The following is a 23,028-nucleotide window of genomic DNA, read 5'->3' as shown; positions in this document are numbered from 1 at the left end:
TGCTAAATTATACTGCAGGCCTGTCATCTAAATAAATGAACATCCAAGATAAATATATGAGCCACTGAAATCCCTTGCTAAAGACACAGATTAAATGTCCTCCCCTCAGTTTTTCCCCCCTTTTCCAGCAGATCAGTATGTTCCAGCTGCGATGGATCTTTTTAGAATTAGAAAGCAAACAAGCCCACATCTTCCTCACTTAGCGATGCACAGCAGGGGTGGGGGACACCTTAGCAATAGGACAGGATGGAAATGAGACAATGGTGAATAGAAGTACAAGCCAGTCATTGGGCCAAACCAATGGGCTACTGAGATCCACTTTTCCTACCAACTAGTATTCATATCTTGGAACATTTTCATCTTTTAGGGGTACTTCTGTCACCCCACCCTTCATAGCCTAACAGAGAAAGCCTAATACGTGCTTAGGAAGTTGGATCTTTGTGAGAAGGGAAATCAGGAAGATGCACAGGGAAAGCCCTCCTAGGTGACACACAGCCACAAAAAGGTGGAAGGATCACCATGGGAGCCGGTGGAGCTTGAGAGCCCTGGGCTAGGTCCGCACTGCTGCTTCACAGCGGTATCAAAGTGCACTGGTAACAGCTGGGGCATATTACACATTCTATATACCGTTATCATAGTGTTATTCCCTGCTTTTTATTCCACATTATCCAAAATACCACAACAAATGTCACTGTGTGTCCTGCAAGGTATATATGCACAAGGGGGATTATAGCATTACCATGACGGGATCGTAATGATATGATACAAGGTGTAGATCTGGCCCTGGATTACAGATGGAGTGCTAGATAGAGAAACAGACGGCTCACCAGCTTCATGTTCTGTTGCTTTTTTTCAGATTCACAAACCAATAGAGCTTAGTTATCATAAATATATCAACACAATTTGAAAACGTACCCCTTAACTTTATATTCAGCACAGCTTTTCCACCACCAAATATCTTTAGAAGTTGCTATTATACACATTTTGCAACATGTGGGCAAGGAGAAATGTCGCACCTGAAAAATGCACCTAAAAAAAGCAACAACAAATACCCTTTAGGAAGGATGCCATTTTCTTATGTAAGATGATGCACTTATCCCACCTTTTAAATCTGATATTGGAGAACCTAAATCACTGTCCCTCCTCTCTGGCACTAGTCCCAACCGGTCCCTGGTATTTCATATAAATTGGGTCTCCTCCACACCACAAGGTAGCTAGCGTAGGGAAAACTCTTTCAGAGAGTGTGTGTGTGTGGGGGGGGGCAGACGCCACTCCTAAAATGATGAGCCACCCATGTATGAAAAGCCTGCTGTTTCTCATGTCCACCGTGTGCCTTTGCTCCAGCCACTCCTCGGTTCCTCCACTGCGTTTCTCTGTGTTTCTGGATCCCTCACATGAGATATACCTCCGATGGGACCACGATGATGAAAATGCCATGATGACTTTTGAGCTTCAAGCCCAGTCAACTGGATGGGTGGCTTTTGGCTTCACCATTAATAAAGAGATGTCTGGGGCAGACTTTGTGATTGGTGGAGTCCTTCCCGATGGGAACATCTATTTCTCGGTAAGTTGACAACATGAACCATCTCCTCCACTTTCTAAAGAGCTTGGCTCTGCACATCATGGGGCAGGGAGAGGGAGGGGGCTATTTCCATCTTGACTGCAGTTACACATGAATTTAGAGATGATTGTTTCGCATGACCAATGGGAGTTATGCTTTCAGAGGTATTGCAGTCTCTATTGTGTGCACTCCCTAACATATGTGCCGAACATCATTTCAGTTTACGCCGGGGGCTACACTCACATCATCAAAATGACAGATAAAAAGGGCTTGCAGAGCACCAGGAAATGCACCCCTGACCTATTTTTTCATCCTGTTCTGTCTGAGCATGATCAGATCATCTGCAGACATGCAAGAATTATTGAAGCTGCTCCCCTAACTGTGCCCTTATCCAAAGGCAGAATTTGCATCCTCAAGCCAATACCCCTCTCAAAAATGTTTTTTTTTTTTTTAAATGGGAGAAAGAGGGGGAAGGTGACAGTGTTTTTGTTCAACATTTTAAAACATTTCTCATCCCATGGTAAAATAAGAACTGCTGGATCAGGCCAAGGTCTAGTCTAATCCAACATCCTGCTTTCCACATTTGACAGTCAGATGCCTCTGGGAAAGCTACCAGCAGGAGTGGAAGGCAGTAGCCTCCCTCTCCTGCTGTTGCTCCCCAGCAAGAAGCATTCCGTGCTTCTTCCATGGATTGTCTGAGCCTCTTTTAAAGCAACCTCATCTAGGGATCTTGTGGTGGCTGGTTCCATAAAGTATGTATCATCGGGGGGCGGGGGGACGTCTTTCTTTTGTCTGTCCTGTATCTTGTGCCAATAAATTTCATTGGATGACTCCAAATTCTAGTATTATGAGAGAGGGAGAAAACCCTCTCTTTGTCCACTTTCTCCACACCATGAATACTTTTATAAACCTCTGTCATGTCCATCCCCCTGCTTCCAGGCCCCAGGTCATTTTTTCTCTAAACTAAAAAACCCCAAGGCTTTAGCCTCACCTTACAGAGAAGATGCTCCAGTACTCACACCCTGTTCATTTGTGTCACCCTTTTCTACAGCTTTCCAAGCACTTATGATATCCTGATGGGGGTGGCATGACCAGAACTGTACACATTATTCCAAATATGGCTACACTATTGATTTGTATAAGGGAATTATGATACCAGCAATTTTGTAAATGATAAGAACATGGGAATTTGAGGGCAAGTGATTAAAAAAAAAAGGTGGGGGGGTTGTAAAATTTGCCAGAGATCTGTTTTCCAGGGTTGCACCACTCCATACATGCAGTAAATCATTTGATTTTCGCATTGCATGGTTGTTTAATGACTGGCAGTAAATGTCTGAAATGACTCCATTGAACAGCATTGTCTCTGAGGTACTGTGTAAGTTCTTTCTGTAGCGACTCACTGATGTTGCACTAAAGCGATAACCTTACATGTATGAACCAGCCCATTGATGCACATATTTTCTTGTTGAGAAATCTCTTGCTGAGATTAGCTTCTTGGATATGCTACTGTGCAGAGCAGTGAAATACTTCCACTTTGCCACCCTAAATAAAAGCAAAGATTGTTAAGTGAAAGGGGAAAGTTGCATTGTTTTAGGACACAATCCTATGCATGTTTAGACAGAAAAAAGTCCTACAACTCCCAGCAACCCTCCAGCCAGCCATGCTGGCTGGGCCATGCTGGGTGTTGTAGGACATTTTTCTATCTAAACATGCATAGGATTGCATCCTTAAAGTACATTGTTTCAGATGGGTTTGATGGGCATTTTCTCATTTCATCTTCGTATCTTCTCATATGTCTCAGCTAGGGATGTTGCTGAATTTTGCATTGGGCAAAATTTTGAGGTAGGTTTGGAACTTCCTGCTTGTGTGAACCACCTGAGGAATTCTGAGGCAAGGAAAACAAGTTTCCATAAAATTAGCAAAATTTTTCAGGGAAGTTCTGCACAACCCTAAATTAAAACTGAGTTTTGCATGCGAAATACAATTGCCAATTGAACAGGGGGGACATGGCCCAGTTGCCAGAAATGCAAAAGAGCAAGGCCAGTTTTTCTCTCCTCAGGTATTGTTGGCTTGTTGTTGTTTTTAAATAACAAGCTCTGTGCCTTAAGTGACTAACAGTCCCAGCTCCAGTTTTGAGGGAGCCTTTGGCACTGGGTCCTCTGGTGTCTCCCCCCCACATGTGCTCATGGGCCCCCATGTCAGAGGGCAGGTGGTCCCTCCCCTCCATCCTCATCCTATCTATTTCCAGCAGACATGAGGGGCAGGTGGAATCTACCAGAAAAGGAGGACAGCAGCGGTTGTGGTGATATTAATACTCCTCCAATGAGCACCAGTAAATGTAAATGCCCATTTTAATTGCCTACAATGCACTAAAAAGGGGGCTCAGGGCAGTGGCATTAACAGTGGTGGGCCCTCAGCACCTGCCCAAGGTTGCCACCTCTTGACACAAGTGTGGTGAATATAGAGCTTTTGTGCTGGGCTCTGCCCCCGGACCTGACAAAAAATGCTGGACTCTGGTCCCTGGTGATACACCCTGGACCTACTCTGGACCCATGCATTGAATTAAAATTTTTTGATTTCACAATTTTGGCAGTCCTAGTAAAGAGAAACTCTTGAGGTGAATTCAGAGGTGCCAACTGGGGCAAAGAGTTTGAGGAATTTCAAGGGAAGCATAATGACTTTTGAATGACAAGGTCAAGTGCATCCCACACATGAGTTTCAGCTTTATGTTGCTTCAAGCTGATGCCAAGAAAGATGCATGTTTGTTTGTTTTCTTAAACAAAAATATTCACCAGTCTTTGACTGAGTGGCTAAAATGTGACACAACATGTCTCCAAGACATGATTAGTTGCAAAAATGAAATGTGCTACACACTCCTATGCCAGTTTATCCAGTTTATTCGTGCTTCCAGATGAAGGGCTCCTGGCACTACCAAGTAGAAGGTATTGTGCAGCTATTCCATCTTTTCTTTCTTGATGGATTTCCTGCAGTAAGAGAAAAGATGGAGGAAGTGGTGGGGAAACACGGGAAGATCACAAGTTGAAAACGACATCATTTGGAGCCCCCATAAAATTGCATGAATGAGGCAGGCTGATGGTTCAATAAAGGCCTAGTCGGGAAGGATCCTAAGAGCCAGACTTCGATGCCAATGGAAATGTTTTCCTTTTCGTAGCCCCGCCCTCCTGCCACAAGGGGGAATTCAGGAAGTAAATGGAGTGGGTGGAAAAGGTTTAATCCTTTGTACAGTGGTCCCAATCCAAATGGGGATATGCGCGGTTACACTAAAGGAAGGAACTAACCCTCAGTTAATGCTACAAGATTAGCGCGGTGGGGGCTGGGAACTTCAATGCCAGTGAGGAGGTGAATCCGCTCCAGGTTTCAGTCAGAACCAGTCAGAATTCTAAAGGCACTACCCAAGGTGCACCTTGCATAGCTCCGTTAGAGTTCTGACTGGTTCTGACTGAAATCCAATGCGGATTCACCGCCCACTGGCATCAGAACCACCAGCCTCCACTGGATTGGCATAAAGTGTAGTTTGGCTGCTACTGTGTTCAATGGGGCTTACTCTCAGGTATGCATGCGTAGGATTGCAGCATCAGCTGATTAAGAGGGGTGAAATCTCACACTTGCTTTAACTTGCTTGCTTTTCTGTAAGCCTAGGAGAAAAATTTGGGCCACCAACATGATACACAAAACGTTATGGCAAATCCTCATTTATGGACTAGAGTAGCAGGTTGATTTTTCATTACGTTATGAAAAATGATGATATGGGTGGGTAGCAGTCTCTCACACCCATATCAGACTACAAAATGACTTTTACACACCATCCTAGGGACATTTATTTAGCAGTAAGTCCCATTCATTTTAGAAGGGCTTTCTTTTAAGAAAGGATGCCAACATTTGCAGCCTTGCAGCCTGATCCTATGCATGTTACTTAGAAGAAGGTCCCACAGTATTAATGTGGCCTACTCCCAAATCGGCATAGAGAGGATTACAACCTAAGGCACAGGTCACGATACATAAGGATTTTCTCCTGCAGCAAGGTAAGTCAGTGACAATGAATGGCCAATATCACCCAAGGGCATTTATCGTGAAGCAGAAATTTGAATCCAGGTCTCCCTGATCAGAACCCACCATTCTCTCCACCACAACACATTGGCTCTTTTAACTTCCCAAGTCCTCTTTGTTTCACTCAGGACTGGCATGGTGTGAATGATGAAACCATCTTGGAGGACAAAAGCCAAGACTATGAGTTGCTGTCACTGACCCAGGACGCGACTTCCACCACTATGGCATTCAGGCGACATTTCCGAACATGTGATGAACATGACCTGGACATCACGGTAATCAAGCCAGGAGTGCCTCCCGCATAAGTGAGGACACCATCCAGCGTACATTCTGGATCACAACCCAAAAAAGAGTTTAGCAGGCTTAAGTGTGAACTGTGGGAAAGCACTTTTAAAAACCTCATGTCTTACAATGGGAGAGTCTAAAGGGTGTGCTTAGCTCTCCCACTGAAATGAACAGGCCTTTAAAATGCATACTTGCTATCCTGGTTGTAGCCAAACATGGCTTCCAAACTGGCTCACAATTAGAATGTAATACAAAATAGCAATGAAAAAATGTTATGCAGTACAACTGCCAGTATTAAACTCCCTGAAAGAGAATACAGTATTTAAGTGCCCTCTCAAGCTGAGGTATGAAGGGTGGCCACTGCAGGGGAGCGGGCTTTTTGGCAGTGGCCCCCCAGTTGTGTAATGCTCTCCCTAGAGAGGCTCGCCTGGTACCCATGTTAATATCCTTTGACGCCAAGTAAAGACCTTTCTCTTTTCCCATGCTTTTTAATAAAATGTAAGATAACTTTTACTATCATTTTAAAACATTTGTCTCTGCTTTTATGATACTTGGTGTGTTTCCCCTATGAGGTATTTTAGCACTCTGTATTCTGGCTTTGGTGCATTCGTTTCTAGTATTTTATTACTCCACCACATCTATACCTTAGCACACCTTTGCTGTTACCTTTCTTTCAAGTGGGCACCATTTTAGCTGTGTGCATTAATCAAACTTTTAATTTGCACTTTTTCACCTATATCTTAAAAAACAAAAAACAACACACATTAAAACATTCCTGCAATAGCGCTTACATTCAAAAGTGTTACAGCACACACACACACACAGAATGGTTTTGGTTTTTTTTACAAACATGCTGCCTTCTCAGTGTTTCCAGACAGTGCCATTCTATCACTGCAGGGTTTTTTCCTCCATGTTTCTATTCCCCCCTTATCCCCACCCCCTGCAACCTTCTACCACTATGGAAATAATCACACAATCGCACTGAAATGTAAAAATTGCTTTAGAGCAGAAATTTTACTTGACTGAAAAATTGATCCAAAAATGGTTTTAAAATGGCATGCTCAGGTAAATTCTCCCTGCCCTGGCCACACGGCTATGTCATACCCACTAGTGTGGATGGAACAGAGCACACAAAAACACACAAACACACAAAAACTCTATAATCCCCAAAGTGTGGGATGTCGATTGCAATTCCATGTGTAGCTCATGGTGGAACAGCAAAGCCGCTAACAGCTGCTGGTTTGGAAGCATCCTAAGGCTGCAATCCTAAACATACTTATCTAGGAGCATGCCCCGGCATATATAGGATTGTACTCTGTGTGTGTGTGTTTCAGATAAAAAACTTCCAGTTAATGTGTCACATTAACTGTCAGAATGAACACACAGACATTTCAGTTACACTCAGAAGTTGCACTCACAATTTGTAAGAATAGATTTCTTGGCTGGCAGTTCACTGTAATGAATTCTCCCAAGTGAGGACGTTCATATATCTGTCCAAAAAAGAAAGAGGCATTCCTGAGGCACACGTTTTGAAACAGCTACACACTGACACTTTCTGAACCATGCCAAGCTGTAATGTCAATCAAGCAGTAGCTTTCTACAAGAGAATGTTTGTCTGTTATATTTATATCTTGCCTTTTCCTCTATAGAACCCAAGGTGGAGTACATAATCCTCCTTCCTCCTCTCCATTTTATCCTCACAACAACCTTGTGAGGTAGGTTAGACTGAGTCAGTGACTACGCCAAAGTCACCAGTGAGCTTCATGACCAAGTGAGGGCTTGAACCCAGGTCTCCCTAGTCTCCGTTCAACACTCTAACCACTACACCACATTAGCTCTCCATATAGATAGGATCCATTTGGAACTATAATCTGCATTCCTTGGATCCTCTTTCTGAGACTGTCCACTGTTTCAGCAAACCCTCCATTCTTATCAACAATGCACATCCCTGCCTGGGAGCTCAGGTCAAGAATCTGTACCCCAAAGGATGGCTAGCCACCAATCCTTCCCCCTTATATACAGATTCTGATAGGGGTTAACATCTAAATATCTTTGACTAATCTGTGGATTCTTACAGACAGAATCAGGGTGGACAGCTTATTTCCTACCTAAAATGCAACAGAAATATAGCATGCATGGGAGAGTCATAGCTAATTGGTATGTTTTACAATGCATTGTTACTACGGATATGGTGAGATAGAGAATTAATAGAGACACATGGTTGCTCTGACTAATTTGGCTGTTCTTAATCCAAAATGTGAAAAATGAGAGATCTTTATCTTCTTTTTACTTGCCAGTTTGCCTGTGTGTCCAGGTACATGTGACAATGTGATACTACAGTGGAGATTTTCCTTTTAACTTCTCCTTGCACAGACTGACACCCTACGACTGATTACTGGCTATGGCACAGATGACACGATCGATTTCTTCAAAGGAAAAATAACCCACAAGTCTCTTTTCATGATGCTGGTGTCAACTGAAGATGAATATCACTTGCCCAGTGTCTATCACGTGTATGATCTGAAGCTAAATGATGTGAGTAGGCAGCCACTAACGACAAAGCTCATGAATCTCACTGAGCATTTCCATTCAGCAACATCACAAAGCTCAGTATTTTGTAGTAGACAGGAAGGTCACTCATTCACACTGGTGGCCATGCTACTCACAAGGCAGTATTATTTTTCTTACTCTTTTTCAACTTATATATTATTATAATTTTAGGTTAAAAAAGAAACTGTATATGACAAAACTACAAATAATTTATAATAAATTATATTGTATTGCGAATAAATATCCTAACATTAGTTTCATTGATATTAAACTCACCGTAAACATTTGATCACACACAACAAAGCACCTTCCTTTGTTATTCAAATTACCATCTTCAATAGTTATTCTTTCTCACTTCATCTCCTTTTGCTTAAATCAATAAATGTATATTTAACAGGTTTCTCCATTGATCCCCCCACCCCACCTGAGCCTGCATAGCATGTATATGGTGGCAAAGTAAAGTGGCAAAATTATCAGAAACATCAGCTGATGAGTAAGATTTTCTGTAATAGCAATTTCACCCCAATTTTTCCGCAATAGCAATTTCCCTACACTTCTGCATTATTTTAACTGAAATGTCAGTTATAGAACCTGTTGACTTTGCAGTGGAACAGTTGCTTAGAATGTTGCGCTGAACTGCAGGGTAGCCAATGTTTAGGAAACCATATCAAGCTCTGCTATATGCAGAACAACTGTAGTGGATGGAAAGATTCTTCTACACCATGCAAAAAGTGGTTGACACACATTAATCCTGTTGCCAGTGCATTGGGTACAAGAATACAGGCATTTGCTCAAAGGGAATCTGGTATCCCCATGATCTTGTTTTCATGATCAGGATTCCATGGCAGTATGAGAGCAACACATAACCATGCTTCTCAGTCTTGCCATGATTTTTTTTTACTTTACAAACTAAATTTACCTTGAGAGTTCATGGGATATCTGTGGGTGGCTCCATATAGTTGCCCTACTGTCCTGCATGGGGTACTCACTTCATTTTAGAGGGAATTATACTAATCTGCCACCCCTTCTGTTCCAATCCACTACTCAAGGCAAGTGGCTTCACTTTATCTCCTGGTAGGGCCAGGCTTCTTAACAAATCCACAGCAGGAGGAAGTTTCAGAGGATGTGGCCTCTCCTGTCATTGAAAGCATCCTAATTCCTAACAAGAAAAGCCGTATGCATGAAAGCGCTCTCCAACATGGTGCTTAAGGGTGCAAAAACTTATTTGGGGGTCAGGGTCTGGCCACCCCACAATGCTTTGTGTGTGCTTTGACTTTGTTTTTCAGTTCCCCATCCCAGTGGATGAGACCACCTATGCCTGTACCTTCATCCCACTGCCCATAGTCAAGACAAAGCATCACATCTACAAGGTAACTGTGGAAAGAAAGCAGGCAGGGTTGTGTTTATCCTCTCAAAGGCTCACTGCAGGCTGTTTTTAGGGGGAGCAATGAGGACAATTGCCCCAGGCATCATATTGATAAACAGTCCATTCCAAATGGGGGGGGGGGAGGCATTGACTCAAGGTGACTCATTGAGGAGTAACAGGGGCCTCACATAAACTTCAGTTCTGCAAGGCATCATTAGTCTATAACTTGAGAGTTTGTTCTAATTATGAAAGGGAAGAATCCTGATGGGCCACCTAAGAAGTAGTTTTAGAACAGATAGCAGGACACCTTTGGTACTTCCAGACTCTGTTCGGGAATTGCCTAATGATGGTATCCCTTGCAATTTGAGTACTTTGTATACAATGCAGCACAGTTTGTTCTTATCTTATGATTATTTTAGTAGTCGTCTTGTGCAAGCTGCAAAACAGGAAGTCCCTGGTTTGAAACTTGTGTCTGCCATGAGCTCACAAGTTAGTTTTCAGGGCTAGCTCCAGGGTTCAGGGGGCCCTTCTCAGAGTGCTGTTCTGGGTGCCCTCCTACATGAGCATCCAGGGGTGGGATGAGGTCCCCACAGTGCCTGCAGTTGCTATCGTTATTTTCCCAAAATGCAAAGCACCAGACATTCTACTTCCAGGGCATTAGGGATAAACAAAAAACAAAAAAACACACACCCATGCCTCTCAGACAGGGAACTTTCCCTGCCTTACAACCCTTTCCTGTACTTCTTAGCGTTCCCCCTGTTAGATAAAAAGGGGAGGTCATAAATAGCTAGTGTAGCTAGTGACTCGGTCACGTAGGCATGACACGTGACAGATGAGTCAGCTTAAACAGAGCAGGCAAAGAAACAAAGAACAACAGGTCAGTTTATACTGAGAGCAGGCGAAAAGACAAAGAACAATGGGTCAGTAAACTGAGAGCATGCGCAGAGACAAGAACTGATGGGGAAGTATTGAGCTGTTGGGGGGGGTATAAAAAGATTGGGCGCGCCATGTTCTGGGTCCAGACTGCTCTGCACCCGTTTTGCAAAACAATCAATAAAACTTTGTTGGTTCCACTGTCGCCTGCCTGGCCTCTCATTTGACCAGAAGCAAGAACTTTTTCTAACACCCCTAAGGAGCAGCACTACTCAGTCAGATTTCTTCCTGTGTCATTTTCTCTGTCTATAGTTTGAGCCCATGATCACACCCCGGAATGAAACCATGGTACACCACATCCTGGTTTATGCCTGTGGCAATGCGAGTGTGCTGCCTCAAGGCGTCAGTGACTGCTATGGAGCAGATCCCGATTTTGCCCTGTGCTCCCAAATCGTTGTGGGCTGGGCTGTAGGAGGAGGGGTGAGTATGTGGAATTTTCCAGATCAAGTGAACCACTTCCTGTCTGATCAAACTTCCACACCGAAGTCTGAAATCCTGTCTCTAGGAGAGCCATGTATTTGTCAAATTTCAAAATTTTTATTTCATAGCAGCTTCTGGAGATGAGGGAGGAATTTGCTTCCCTGAGGCCGGAGTAAAGAGGCCCAGTCCTTTTAACCAACTGCATACCATTCTTTAAGTGCCAGGCCCATTTCGGTCACCGAGGGCGCAATTCACCACTAGGTTCTGCTGGGCATGTCCCATTGCAATGAAAGGGCTGCCAGACACTTCCCTGCCTCACACCACAATTCCATACATGTCTCCTCAGAAGTGAATCCCATTGAATTGAGTGAGGCACATTCCCAGGTATGTGGGTGTGGGACTGCAGATTCAGTGAATTTAAAATATAATTGACCTCTAGGCAGAATCAAATTCTGAGGCCAAGGGAACAGGTGACGCAACTGTCAAGTGATTATTTGTGAACAGCAATTTTTCTTCTCTCCCTCTACTCACCCCCTCTCCTCAACTAGTCCTACATGTTCCCAGATGAAACAGGAATTTCCATTGGTACCCCAAGGGATGCCCAGTGGATCCGCTTAGAAGTCCACTACAGCAATTTTGACTTAATTCCAGGTAAGTAAAAGGACATGTGAATTGGATGAGGAAAAGTGCGGGGCTGAAGTGGGATATGGGGCAGGATCCTGGGGGTGGGATGAGGCCCAGGGGTTCAGGGGAGCCCAGTACCAGGAGGGGGAGAGTGAGGCTAAGCTATAAATCATGCTTGAGGATGTTTGTGCAAACATATTTCCCTATATTTATGTATTTATATGGGGTGTTGAGAGAAAGAGAGATTGAGAGAGAAAGAATGTCTATATGGGGTGGAGAGAGCGAGAGCATGTACAGGAAATTCTAGGAGTTGTCGTTTGAGAAATGTGCACCTTTTGGTATGACATGCCTTCTCAAGACTACAAGTCCCAGATTTCCTTGTTTCCTGATGGTATTTCCTGTGCAAAGGTAGGAGGAGCCAGTGAACTGTCACAGCCATAGACTCATAACAGGAGTCCTCAGGCCCAGGAGCTAAATCCAGCCCACCTGGGCATCCAATCTGGCCCTCCAGGATTCCTCAGAGATCCACGTCCCCTCCCCCCGGCCCCTCCCCCTCCCCCCAACCACCAATCATTTAGTGGTTTCCCAGTTTTGTGCAGTTTTTTCCCCATTCTACAAGGTTGAAATGACTCTCTGAGGCTTAGTTCCTGTCAGCAAGAGCTTTAAGCTAAAAGATGCTAGTATTTTTGGTCCCACCCTTTTTGTCTTTGGCCCCACCCAGCACTGCAATGTGACCCACAAGAGCTTCTCTGGAACAGAATGTGACCCTCAGGGCGAAAGAGCTTCTGTGCTCCTGACCCCTAATGTGTAGACTCTCATACAGTGCTGAACTTCTTGGTTTGGAAGCCATTTTTGATCACTCCCCGAGTAGAAGTGTCAACTGCCCATAGGAAACAATGGAGAAATCCAGAATCTCAGTGTAGCTGAGACTGGGTACCAGGGGACATGAACAACAGGCACATTGACATCACAAGGTGTAGCCAGTGGAGCAATCACAGTGCTCCCACACTCATTCATTGTACCCCTGTTGGGGTTGTCTGAACAGCCATTATATTGACAGTAAGTCCTTCTATAAATATTCATTTACATTATCCGTAAGCATTTCTCCCTATGAAGTGCTTACCAGAGGAATCAGACTGGTTGCTTTTCAGGAGGTTTGTTCAGGATGATGGTGAGGTGAGGTAGAGTCCAGCAACTCTGTCTAAGGTCCCATGTGTCATTAGGTAAGAACATAAGAATTATCTTTGTAGACCTGTGGGGAGGATGTGAAGATGATGGCCTTTGCATGTTGGTTGTCCCCAGTATCTGCTACTCAGGCGCATATTTAATGTACAGATTAGTATATATAATCTTCATTATTGGAAACCCCCTGATTTTTCACACAAATGGTAAAGGAGCTTCTGACTATCTCATTCACATGGAAACCTGTGCAGAACCAGCAGCTTAGCTTATGGTTTTCTTTTCTAAGACTTAATTGACAACTCGGGGATACGACTCTACTTTACCCCGGAGCTGCGTCCTTACGACATGGGGGTGCTGCAGACAGGAATCTTCACCTTTCCTATCCATTTCATCCCCCCTGGAGCAGATTCTTTCCTGTCCTATGGCATCTGCAATACCAGCCATTTTGAAGAGGTAAGCTCTGGATCATTGCACGGCTCTTTCCTTGGCCCACCCCATCACCTCCACTTGTAACTAGCAATTATATGGCACTGTAGAGTATTCAGACTAGCACCTCACACACTTCATCTTCTTATCATCGTTATAAAAGCCCCGTGGTGGGCAGGTCGTTATTAGGGCCAAGCTATACATCCCACAGGAGACACCTTCCCTATCTCCCAACATGAAGCTGCCAGTCTGAGCACAGGAGTGGCAGAGAGAGGAGACACCTAACTCTTTGTCATTTGTCTGCTCAAAATCACCCTCCTCAACCTGCTTTTCTCCCTGTAGAGCAGGGGTAGAGGACCTCTGGCCTGCAAGTCCCCCTCCACCTGCCATGCAAGAATGAGACTTTTTAAAAGCCTCCGTTAGTACCGGTGGAGGATTTTAAAGAGCCTAATTTCCACACAGGACATTTTAGGGGGAGGGAGTGTTGGAGAGGGAAGGGCTAACTCTCTCCTCCCTGTGCACTGCACTCCTCCCTGAAATTTATTGTGTCCCCTGCCCCTTCTCCCCAGCACAACAATTAGACATTTAGAAAAGGCCTAACTGTTGTGTAGGAGAGCCTTGGGGTTTACAGCTGGGGAGGGAAGACTTCTCCCTCTCTCCCTCCCCATTCTCTACAACCCTCACAAATTGCCCCCCTATGCAGAATTGATGCTATTGATGCTTCCATTGATGCTAATGGGAGATTTTTTTTTAAAATGTCTTGATGCTGCATGTGGGTAGGATAGAGGAGGTGAGGCAACTGAGGGGGGAAGGGGAGAGAGAAGGCAGGGAAGAGAAAAAAATGGGGCGGGGGAGAAGTGATGAAGAGAGAAATGAATGGTTGGATGGGGAGAGTGCATGTGTGCGTGAGTGTGAGGGGGGTCTTCCCCACTCACTTTGCATACTGGTCCCACCCATGTTGGGGTCCAGCCTTCCCTACTGCTGGCAGGTGGGCCCTAGAAGGTTTCCAATGAGGGGAAAATACAAGAATCATCTATGGTTTCCACAGATGGAGGGAAAACATTGGAGGAGAGGGGCTGGGGGACAATTTTGAGGGGGCCAAATGGTAAGGAGGGAAAAGGCTGCTTTTCTGCTTTAAAAAGTCACACAGCTCTTCATGCATTTCCCATGTAATATCTAGTTTGGCCCTTAGGGCCAAAGTAGATGTGGTGCTAAATGCATCACTTGCAGCCCTGTCTGTTAAAAAAGAAATTAATAGCAGGCATGGGAGGGGGCTTGTCAGGACCACAGTGCATGGGGACTGTATAACCCTTTCCCGCCCTGCAGTGGTCCCACTGAAAATTCCCCCTCAAAGCTGTTATTAGCTCCAGGAGGAAAGCCCCCGTCAGTGCCAAAGGAGGCTTCCTTCCTGGGGCTGATTGCAGGGGGGGTTGGGGAGGATTTTTATCTTGGACTAAGGCAGGGGAGGAAATGGTTAAACCTTCCCAGCCCAAGCATTACGGCCCTGATAAAAATACCCCACTCTCTCACATGCACATTTTTTTAACCAGCGAGATTGCAAGTGAGGTTCAGTATGATATCTCCTTTGGCCCTTATTTTTCTCCTACAGGTGAGGATGACCTGCCAAACACCATGTGAGTCAGCCTGGCCATGTCGGTAGCAGGCTGCGCTTCTTCCTTGTTTAGCAGTGTGCCCAAGAGCAGCTGATAATAAGCAAACTGTCACAGTGGCTCAGGTTGGGAAGCCAGAAGGATCAGCAAATATGGAATGATTTCCTGGGATGTTTGCCAGGCCAAGTGTTCAGTATGAACCAGGTGGAAAATGTAGAGCTGGTTTTGTATATACGACGACGCTGCAGCAATAGGTCGGCTAGTTGCACATCACCCAAAAGGAGGACAAAAGAAGACACCAATTTGCACATCCTACTTTATAGAGAGAGATGCACGTTTAGAAATAATTACTATACTTTAATACATTTAATAAATTAATAAATACTGTAAAACAGAATTAATTTAATTTATTAATGGGGCATGCTGGTAGTTGAAGGACTTTTTGTGTCTAAACATGCATAGGATTGCACCCTAAAAGTATGTAGTACAGCAGAAATACTGTACATCTCACCATAGTTGGAAGACTGTGACCAGGTGATGCGTGTGCCTTGCTCAAACTGCTGTCCGGGTGCTGCTGATGGGCAGCTTCAAGGCCCAGCTCTTTCTTTTGATGGTTCTTTACCTCTAAACTGGACTTGGACTGGGCTGCCCTTGAAGTAGAGGATTGTCCTCTGACAGGCCTTCAAGTAGGGGACTTTCCTTTGTAAAGTAGGACACCTGGCCACCCTCTGCAGCAACTCTGTTTGCGCAAAGCATGAAGCACATTCTCCAGAAGCCATTCACTGGCCTTTTTTCTCCCTAGATGAATGGGGCTCCAGTGCCTGATATGCATGTATTTGGTTACTTGCTGCACACCCACTTGGCTGGACGAGGAGTGAGAGGTGTCCAATACCGGTAAGAACAGCTATTCTACGTGTGGGCCTAATTGGACATGGCAGCTATGGGACTCCCGCAATCACATGGAAAGAAGGTGGGTGAGTTTCTGACTTTAAAAGCAAAATGTGAGGGGTGGAGAACCCCCCGCCCCAACACACACCCCTGCTGCACCTTGTCTCCCCACCTAGGTCACAGTCACTATTGGAGCTCAGCTGTGGAGAAATGTGAGTAGCTAGGGGAAGGTCAGGCATGGCCAGAAGAGTTTTGCATTCCCCACTCCTGTGCTGCATTTGCTTTTAAAGTTGGACTTCATCTCTTCTGCCTATGCAACTGGGGCAGTTCCTTAGCACTTTTCAAATAACATAAGCTGAGTGAATGCATGTCTGAGGGGCAGGGGGAGGACTCTCACTGACAGGCCCAACCTTGAATGTCTACAGGAGTCTCCATACATACAACTGTGTGCTCCATGGCTGTCTCTTGGTAAGCTGGATCACACACACACACACACACACACACACAGAAAGAGAGAGCTACACACAGTTAGATGTACAGCTGAATGTAAATAGGTCCCCTACACACACACATTCACTCACTAGAGGTATGTTGTCTGAAGAGTGCTGATGTCTAAACTATCCTTCTTCAACCTGCTGCCCTCCAGATTTCTGGACTTCAATTCCCATCTGCCCCATCCAGTATGGCCAACAGTCAGGAATGCTGGGAGTTGTAGTCTAAAGCATCCTGGAGGGCACCAGGTTGGGGAAGGCTGCTCTAAGCACATGGACTGCTGCAAGTACATCTACTTTGGCCTGCAGAGATGAGGTATGTCACAGGTGGGATTGAGCTTTCTGAAGAATATGAAGTAAAATTGCTTCTGAATTATTTTCTAAATTATATGAAATACCAGAATAACGATCGATACCTAATTTATATGCTAACAGCCCCATCTTGATTTAAAAATAATCCCATCAGAAATCAACAAAAATGATTGACTAAGGCCTACGTACCTTGTGACCACCAGGCCAAAGACAGCCCTCCAGCTGATGACAGCCTGACAGTGCCACACACACTACAGCCCTATGCAGGTGTTCTGCAAGCTCACCTGAGGGCTAAAGGGTGGGGGGTAGTGAGGGGGGCACACCTCCATACCTACCTGCTCAGTGCCTATCTTCCCACATTGACGGGAAAGGACTTCTACTTGCATCTGCTTGAATTTGAGGAAAAGCCTCCATGTGATTGGGACCCAGGCTGTGTTTCCATCAGTGATTTACTCCAACCTGGCTGTACGGTGAGGTCTGTGTGTTTCCATGATCTTGTGACCATTCAGTACCAGCCCCTCATTTTAATGCAGAAAAACCGCTTCTTCTGAGACTGGTTATAGTCCAACTTTTCCAGCTTACTTCAGCTCCATTACTGACTTGTTTCCAAAACCACACTGGTTTCAGTATCATAGTCCTACCCATGGAGCGCATAGCCTGGCCTTTGTGGGTGTGTCGCTCTGACCTCAGTGACCCAACCCTTTCCCTCCTTGTTTTCCAGAAGTTTCATCACCATTTTGGAGCAGGATGCCGAGGGACAAACTTTTAAAACATCATTGAAAATAAACACCAGAACACAGCCCATGACCCCAGTCACGGGGTGTTTTCTCCCACTGTGCTGAATGGGGCTTGCCCTCTCAATGACCTCAGAAATAACAGAGAAGCCCCTCAATTGACATGGCACATATCAAAGTCCAATTACTTCAATGTGATTAAGCACGATCTTGAGGCCCTGGTCCATTGTCTTAGGATGTAACTCCTTCACAGCTTCCATATAGAGAACCTGTGCATTAAAAGGGGGGCTGGTTTCCATTTATTTCCCACAAGAAACCCATTAGTGTCTCCTCATTAGTGTCTCCTCATTGCGGTCGATGAGGCTTGCCTTTGAATGCCCACATCAGCACTTACAGAGGTTCTCCCTCAATTGAAATAGCACACTTTAAAACCCAATTCCTTAAGTGCGATTAAGTGACCAAGCAGGATTACGAGCCTCCGATGAATTGCCTTAGGAAGAAAGTACTTCACAGCTTCTTTGTAGATATCCTGAAGGCTACAATGGGGGCTGGTTTCTGTCTTTGTGTTTACTGCGCTCTTTCCCCCACAAAACCCATTACTGTCTCATCAGAAGTAACTCCCATTGTGGTCAATTAGGTCCTCTGGGTTGAAATGGGGGCTGGTTTCCTTCTTTGTGTTCTCCCTCTCCTTTCCCAGCACAAGCATATGTGTGTCTACTCGGAAGTAACTCCCATTGTGCTCAATGAGACTTGATCCTGAAATGCTGGTGCATCTGGACTTTCAGGGGAAAGGAGAAAGCGGGGGGCGGAGGAGCCTTTCTTCACAGCAAAGCTGATTCCTTTTTAAAAATCCGGTACTCCTCCATTAGCTTCTCCTTCCGTTGTCCTGGAAACACGGCCAAGGAGGCGGGAACGCTGATGAGGTAATAAGACCCAGCCCAGACTCCACCCAGACTCCACTCAGCCATCAAGAAAATAATTCGATTGGAGCTCAGTGGAAACAGCACAGAGCTCCAGGCTACAGCTATGATAAGCTGGGACTTTAAGCACTGTGGAAACTGGAAAAAGAGAAGATGCGATTGGAGAAACATAGCAACAGAGTTGCAAACAAAGTGTAGCCGATAGCATGGAAATACGCCCCCAGATAAAGGTGGGCTCCAATGACACAGAGGCTTCTTCTCGCCTTCGAGTGAATGCAAATAAAATCCCCCTTCAGTCCTCCTGGCTACACATGGGAGCATCAGGGACTGAGCAGTCAGGGATGGGGATGCTGGGGGTGGAGCTTGCATGTGTGCCCTCACCCTACCCCACCCTTTTAGCCTTCATGGGTGCATGCAGGATGCCTACATGGGCTTCCCCCATCCCTGTTCTGACAGTCTCAGTAGCAAGCAAAAACAGGAGTGACTTGTCAAGGCATGAATGACATGCCCTACATGGCTTCTGGGCTGCATTTGATTTGCTGGGTGTCAAGTTGTGCAGGTCTCCTATAGCAGAAGAGCACTATGTCTCCCTTTCAAGTATTCGTAACAAAATATCAGCCTTACTTCTATTTCTTAAGGTATAGTTTTCACTCATGGTAATGTACCTATAAGTCTTTCTCTCACACATAAATCGCATACACTTACTCACAGACATACAGAGAGAATTAAAAAGAAGAGCCCTGCAGGATCAGACCAAATATCCATCTAGACTGGTGTCCAGTTTTGAATAGTGGTCAGCCACATGCCACAACTACTTTCCATGAATTCCTCTTAATTATTTTTAAAATCTATCAAAGCTGGTGGCATTACCATATTTTGTGACAGTGAAGGCTATAAGTGAATTATACATTTGTGTGAAGAAATACTAGAATTACTTTCTTTTGGCTGTTCTGGATCTCCTGCCAATCAGTTTCCTTAGATGAATCTTGAGTTCTAGTATAATGAGGAAGGGAGAAAAAGTTCTCTCTATCTAAATAATCTTGTGGGAAGGAATTGTGCACATCAACCTGTACCTGAGTAGTGTGTATCGCAAAAAAAGTTAGAAGGGGGAAGAAAATGAACCACCACAAAACCAAGGGACACTAAACAGAAGTCTGGCATGGAACATACCCTATTTGCCAAAAGAGGATGGCCCACTTGTTCCAAAACAAGTAAAGACCTATGCTGGTGGGGGTGGCACAAATGCAGCCACAAAACCTATTTTCATTGATTGTATGGACAAACTGGAACAGAGCCAACAGATGTTGCTTCATTTCTGCAATATTAATCTTCACTCTTGGAAATGTTCATCGGGAAGTCATTAGATCAGATATTGGTTGGTCTTTTTACCCCAATTAGTTCCTTCTCAACAGCATGATGAGTTGTCTATATCTCCGATTTCTTTGTCTCCACTCCCAGGAATGGAGAGCAGCTGAGAGTCCTCTGTGAAGACAATAAGTATGATTTCAATCTCCAGGAGACAAGAGCCTTGAAAGAGGTCATCGTTTTGAAACCTGTATGTTATTCTGGGATGCCCCCTTGAGCCATGGTTAGGTGATAACCCAGTTTTTGTTGTGACCCTCCATTCTATAGGTTTGACCTTGTGGTCTGCTTTTTTTTGCAGGGAGATGAGTTCCTGGTGGAATGTCACTATCAAACCCTAGAACGAACAGGGCTGACCTTTGTAAGTTCTTGTCTGGAAGCCAGCTAAGCATGAGGAGAAGATGGTGGGTGGACAGCTTTTGAAAATCAAATCTGGCCATTCCCAGAATACACAGATAGGTAGTATTTGTTAGTAACAACTTGCAGGGCCTGGGACAAGATTTCAGGTTCCATTACCAGACAGTGGAGGGAAGTCAAATGCTGCAGGGAGAGGGGAGATAAAAGGGATGGGATGTCGACCTGTGGACATGGAGCATGGTGGGAAGGTTGGGTTGCATGTGAGTCTCCTTCTCACTGCTTCCATCCTGCCAGGAACCTCCTACATGAATTGCCACATTTTGTCCCAGAGGTCACTGCAGTGGAGACTGGTGGCTCCGATGTCGGTGGGGCAGTGAATCTACTCTGGTTTCAGTCAGAAGCAGCCAGAACTCCAATGGGGCTGTCCAATGTGCTGAAGCTATTTTGGTGGCTGGGTTCAGCCCCTTGGATGGCTCCTCTAGGGATCTGACTGGTTCTAACTGGAACAGCGCAAATGCACAGCCCTACCAATGTCAGAGCTACCAGCCTCCACTGAGACAGTGGCGTGGTAAAACTGACTAGACTGACTCCAAGTTTCTGGAAAGTAAAAATCTGTATATATTTATATTCATGTATAGCCATACACTGGCCACTGTTACACTACAAACCTAATCTGATTCAGTACTCATTTCCTCTTTCCATGGAACCATGGAGCAGAGCCCTAAGGGTCGCAAATGCAGAATTCTTAGTACTCTCATCAAGCTACCATTCCCAGGGAAGGATTGTCTTGGCAGAAAGCCATGAGAGTTACGTCTGTATCTGCGGTGCAAGTGTGTATTGTGGGTCTGAAGTGATGTCCCCGCACAGCACGGCTACCATTCTGGTGTCCTAATTCCCTGTCTAGCTTCATAGTCATGGAAGGGGCTGGTAACTGTGCTGCAGTGAATTCACCTCTGTTGCATGGATGAACTTGTTATGGTTTTCTGCCTTTCTCTCAGGGAGGGCCAAGCACCCTGAATGAAATGTGCCTGGCATTCCTCTTCTACTATCCTCGCAACTTCATCTCCAGCTGCCAGGGATACCCAAACATTCAGTATGTTGCGCAACAACTTGGCCAAGAAGCAGCAGAGTAAGTGTTTCTGGGCTGGGACCAGAGCAAAACACTGGAATGGCACGTGAGGAAGAATGCATTCTCCAATTGGTAACAGAGCTGGAATAATGCCATAGGGTGAAGACAGATGTTCTAAAGTACGGTGGGATGCAATGTGGAATGCAGTGTGGTGGAATGCAGACTGTGATCAGTAACAGGCTGGAATAATGCCATAGGGTGAAGACACATGTTCTAAGTATGGTGGAAGTAGTTTGAGCACTCATTTAGTGCATTCTGAGGCAGAAACTGTTTATTCAAAACTCAGATCAAACCGCCACATTTTAGAACAGCATTTCCCAACCTTGGGTCCTCAGATGTCGTTGGATTTCATCTTCCATCACTGCTGACCATTGACCATACTGGCTGGGGATGAAGGGAGTTGTAGTCCAGCAACATCTTGGGGAGGCTTCTTTAGAAGATGTGTCTGTCTTCTTCACCCATTATTAGCTTCCCATGATGCAGGCAATGTGATACATTTCCTTCTTTTTCCACATTCCATCTCTACACCCATGGTCGTCCATCTCCTCATGCATTTCTCTGCTGCAGTGCAATGGAAGGAATGATGGCCATTAACATGGTGGAATGGGACAACGAGACCATCAAGAATGCAGAGAAGGCATGCAAGGAAGCAGACCAGATTATCTTAATTAAAACAATTGATGTAAGCAGGATTTCCGTTTTTGATGTAAACAATGTTATCAGCTAAAAAATCAGGAATGGTTAAAACAAGCATGTGCAGGCCACAAGCGAAGTTTGGGGTCAGTTCAGGATGTGCATTTTCCAACAGGGAAATCAATATTTATGTCAGAAGAAGCATTCCCTGCATCTGGTAATGTGTGAAGATGGAAAATATACTGCGGAGGAGAAAAGAGGTTGGTTCTGTAACTCGTGCAACCAAACAAGGAGGACCCAGGTCCCGTCAAAAAGATGCAAAGAAACAAAAGCAATCTGTAGCCAGCACAAGAAGCAGAATTCCTAAACCACTGAACAAATGTGATCTAAAAACTTCTAGGGGGGTTAGAGAAGGTATGACATTAGCTACTCTGCATACTGTTGTAAAAGGTTTCCTTGCTAGTCTGGCTGGTTTTCCTGAAGTTCCCCCATTTGGCCAGTGCTTGGTGGCGGTGCACAGGCTGATTTCTTGCCTGACAGAACTTGAATTTGTGCAGGTCAAAGAATACAGTGTGGTCCAGGTGTGCCTGCAGCTGCACAGCCTTACCCCCAAAAGGTTGTTCAGACTGGAAAAATCAGGACAGCAAAATGGTCTCTGGAGTTTGTACCTTTAGCAGTTCAGTCTTTCAAATTATGTCCAACTTTCCCTGATTTCACCAAGAAAAGGCGGTATATGGCTTTAGTCCTGATGGAACCAAATAGCCCAAATTGTTGCCCAGTCTCCCAAGTACTGCAACAAGCTGATATATCTTTAACGTTTTTCTTTCCTTACCTCCAGGAGCTGGTGAAAAATGAAACGAGCTTCATTCGAGATATTACTGATACCAAACCAGTACCCTGCAGGAACATTCCCAGCACCATGCCTGCGCCTCGGCCCAAACGGCAAGCCAAGAACCAGGCAGCTCCAACGGCGGCTTCCACAGCTCTCAGCCCAAAGGACCTCTGTCCTCTTCCTGCCCTGCTCTTCTTACTTTTGGGTTTTTCTTGGCTTCTCACCTCCTGTCAGTGTAGACTCTGAGAGTCACATACCAATTAGTACCAGTTATAGGATATCACTAACATACTAAAGCTTTTGTGGCCACTCGTATTACTCTATTACCTTTCTTAAATCTCAGCA

At 45.0% G+C, this 23,028-nt stretch overlaps 1 protein-coding gene across 1 annotated transcript; it reads left to right on the top strand.

The window, feature by feature from the left end:
- The first annotated feature begins 740 nt into the window (after positions 1-740).
- On the top strand, positions 741-22,997 carry LOC146352873 (putative DBH-like monooxygenase protein 2). Its single transcript, XM_084829689.1, has 14 exons — positions 741-751; positions 1,345-1,564; positions 5,758-5,904; positions 8,288-8,449; positions 9,751-9,834; positions 11,016-11,183; positions 11,732-11,834; positions 13,276-13,442; positions 15,828-15,919; positions 19,829-19,925; positions 20,034-20,093; positions 21,088-21,218; positions 21,786-21,900; positions 22,690-22,997. The coding sequence occupies exons 1-14, from the start codon at positions 741-743 to the stop codon at positions 22,927-22,929; spliced, it is 1,797 nt and encodes a 598-aa protein (XP_084685815.1). The 3' UTR covers positions 22,930-22,997.
- Positions 22,998-23,028: the final 31 nt, after the last annotated feature.

This window comes from Heloderma suspectum, chromosome 2, assembly GCF_057233095.1.
Source record: "Heloderma suspectum isolate Gila_16-S chromosome 2, 16-S_ref, whole genome shotgun sequence".
In the NCBI taxonomy this organism is placed as follows: Eukaryota; Metazoa; Chordata; class Lepidosauria; order Squamata; family Helodermatidae; genus Heloderma; species Heloderma suspectum.
The sequence above is the reverse complement of the archived record's forward strand: the minus strand, read 5'-3'. Positions and strand labels throughout refer to the sequence as shown.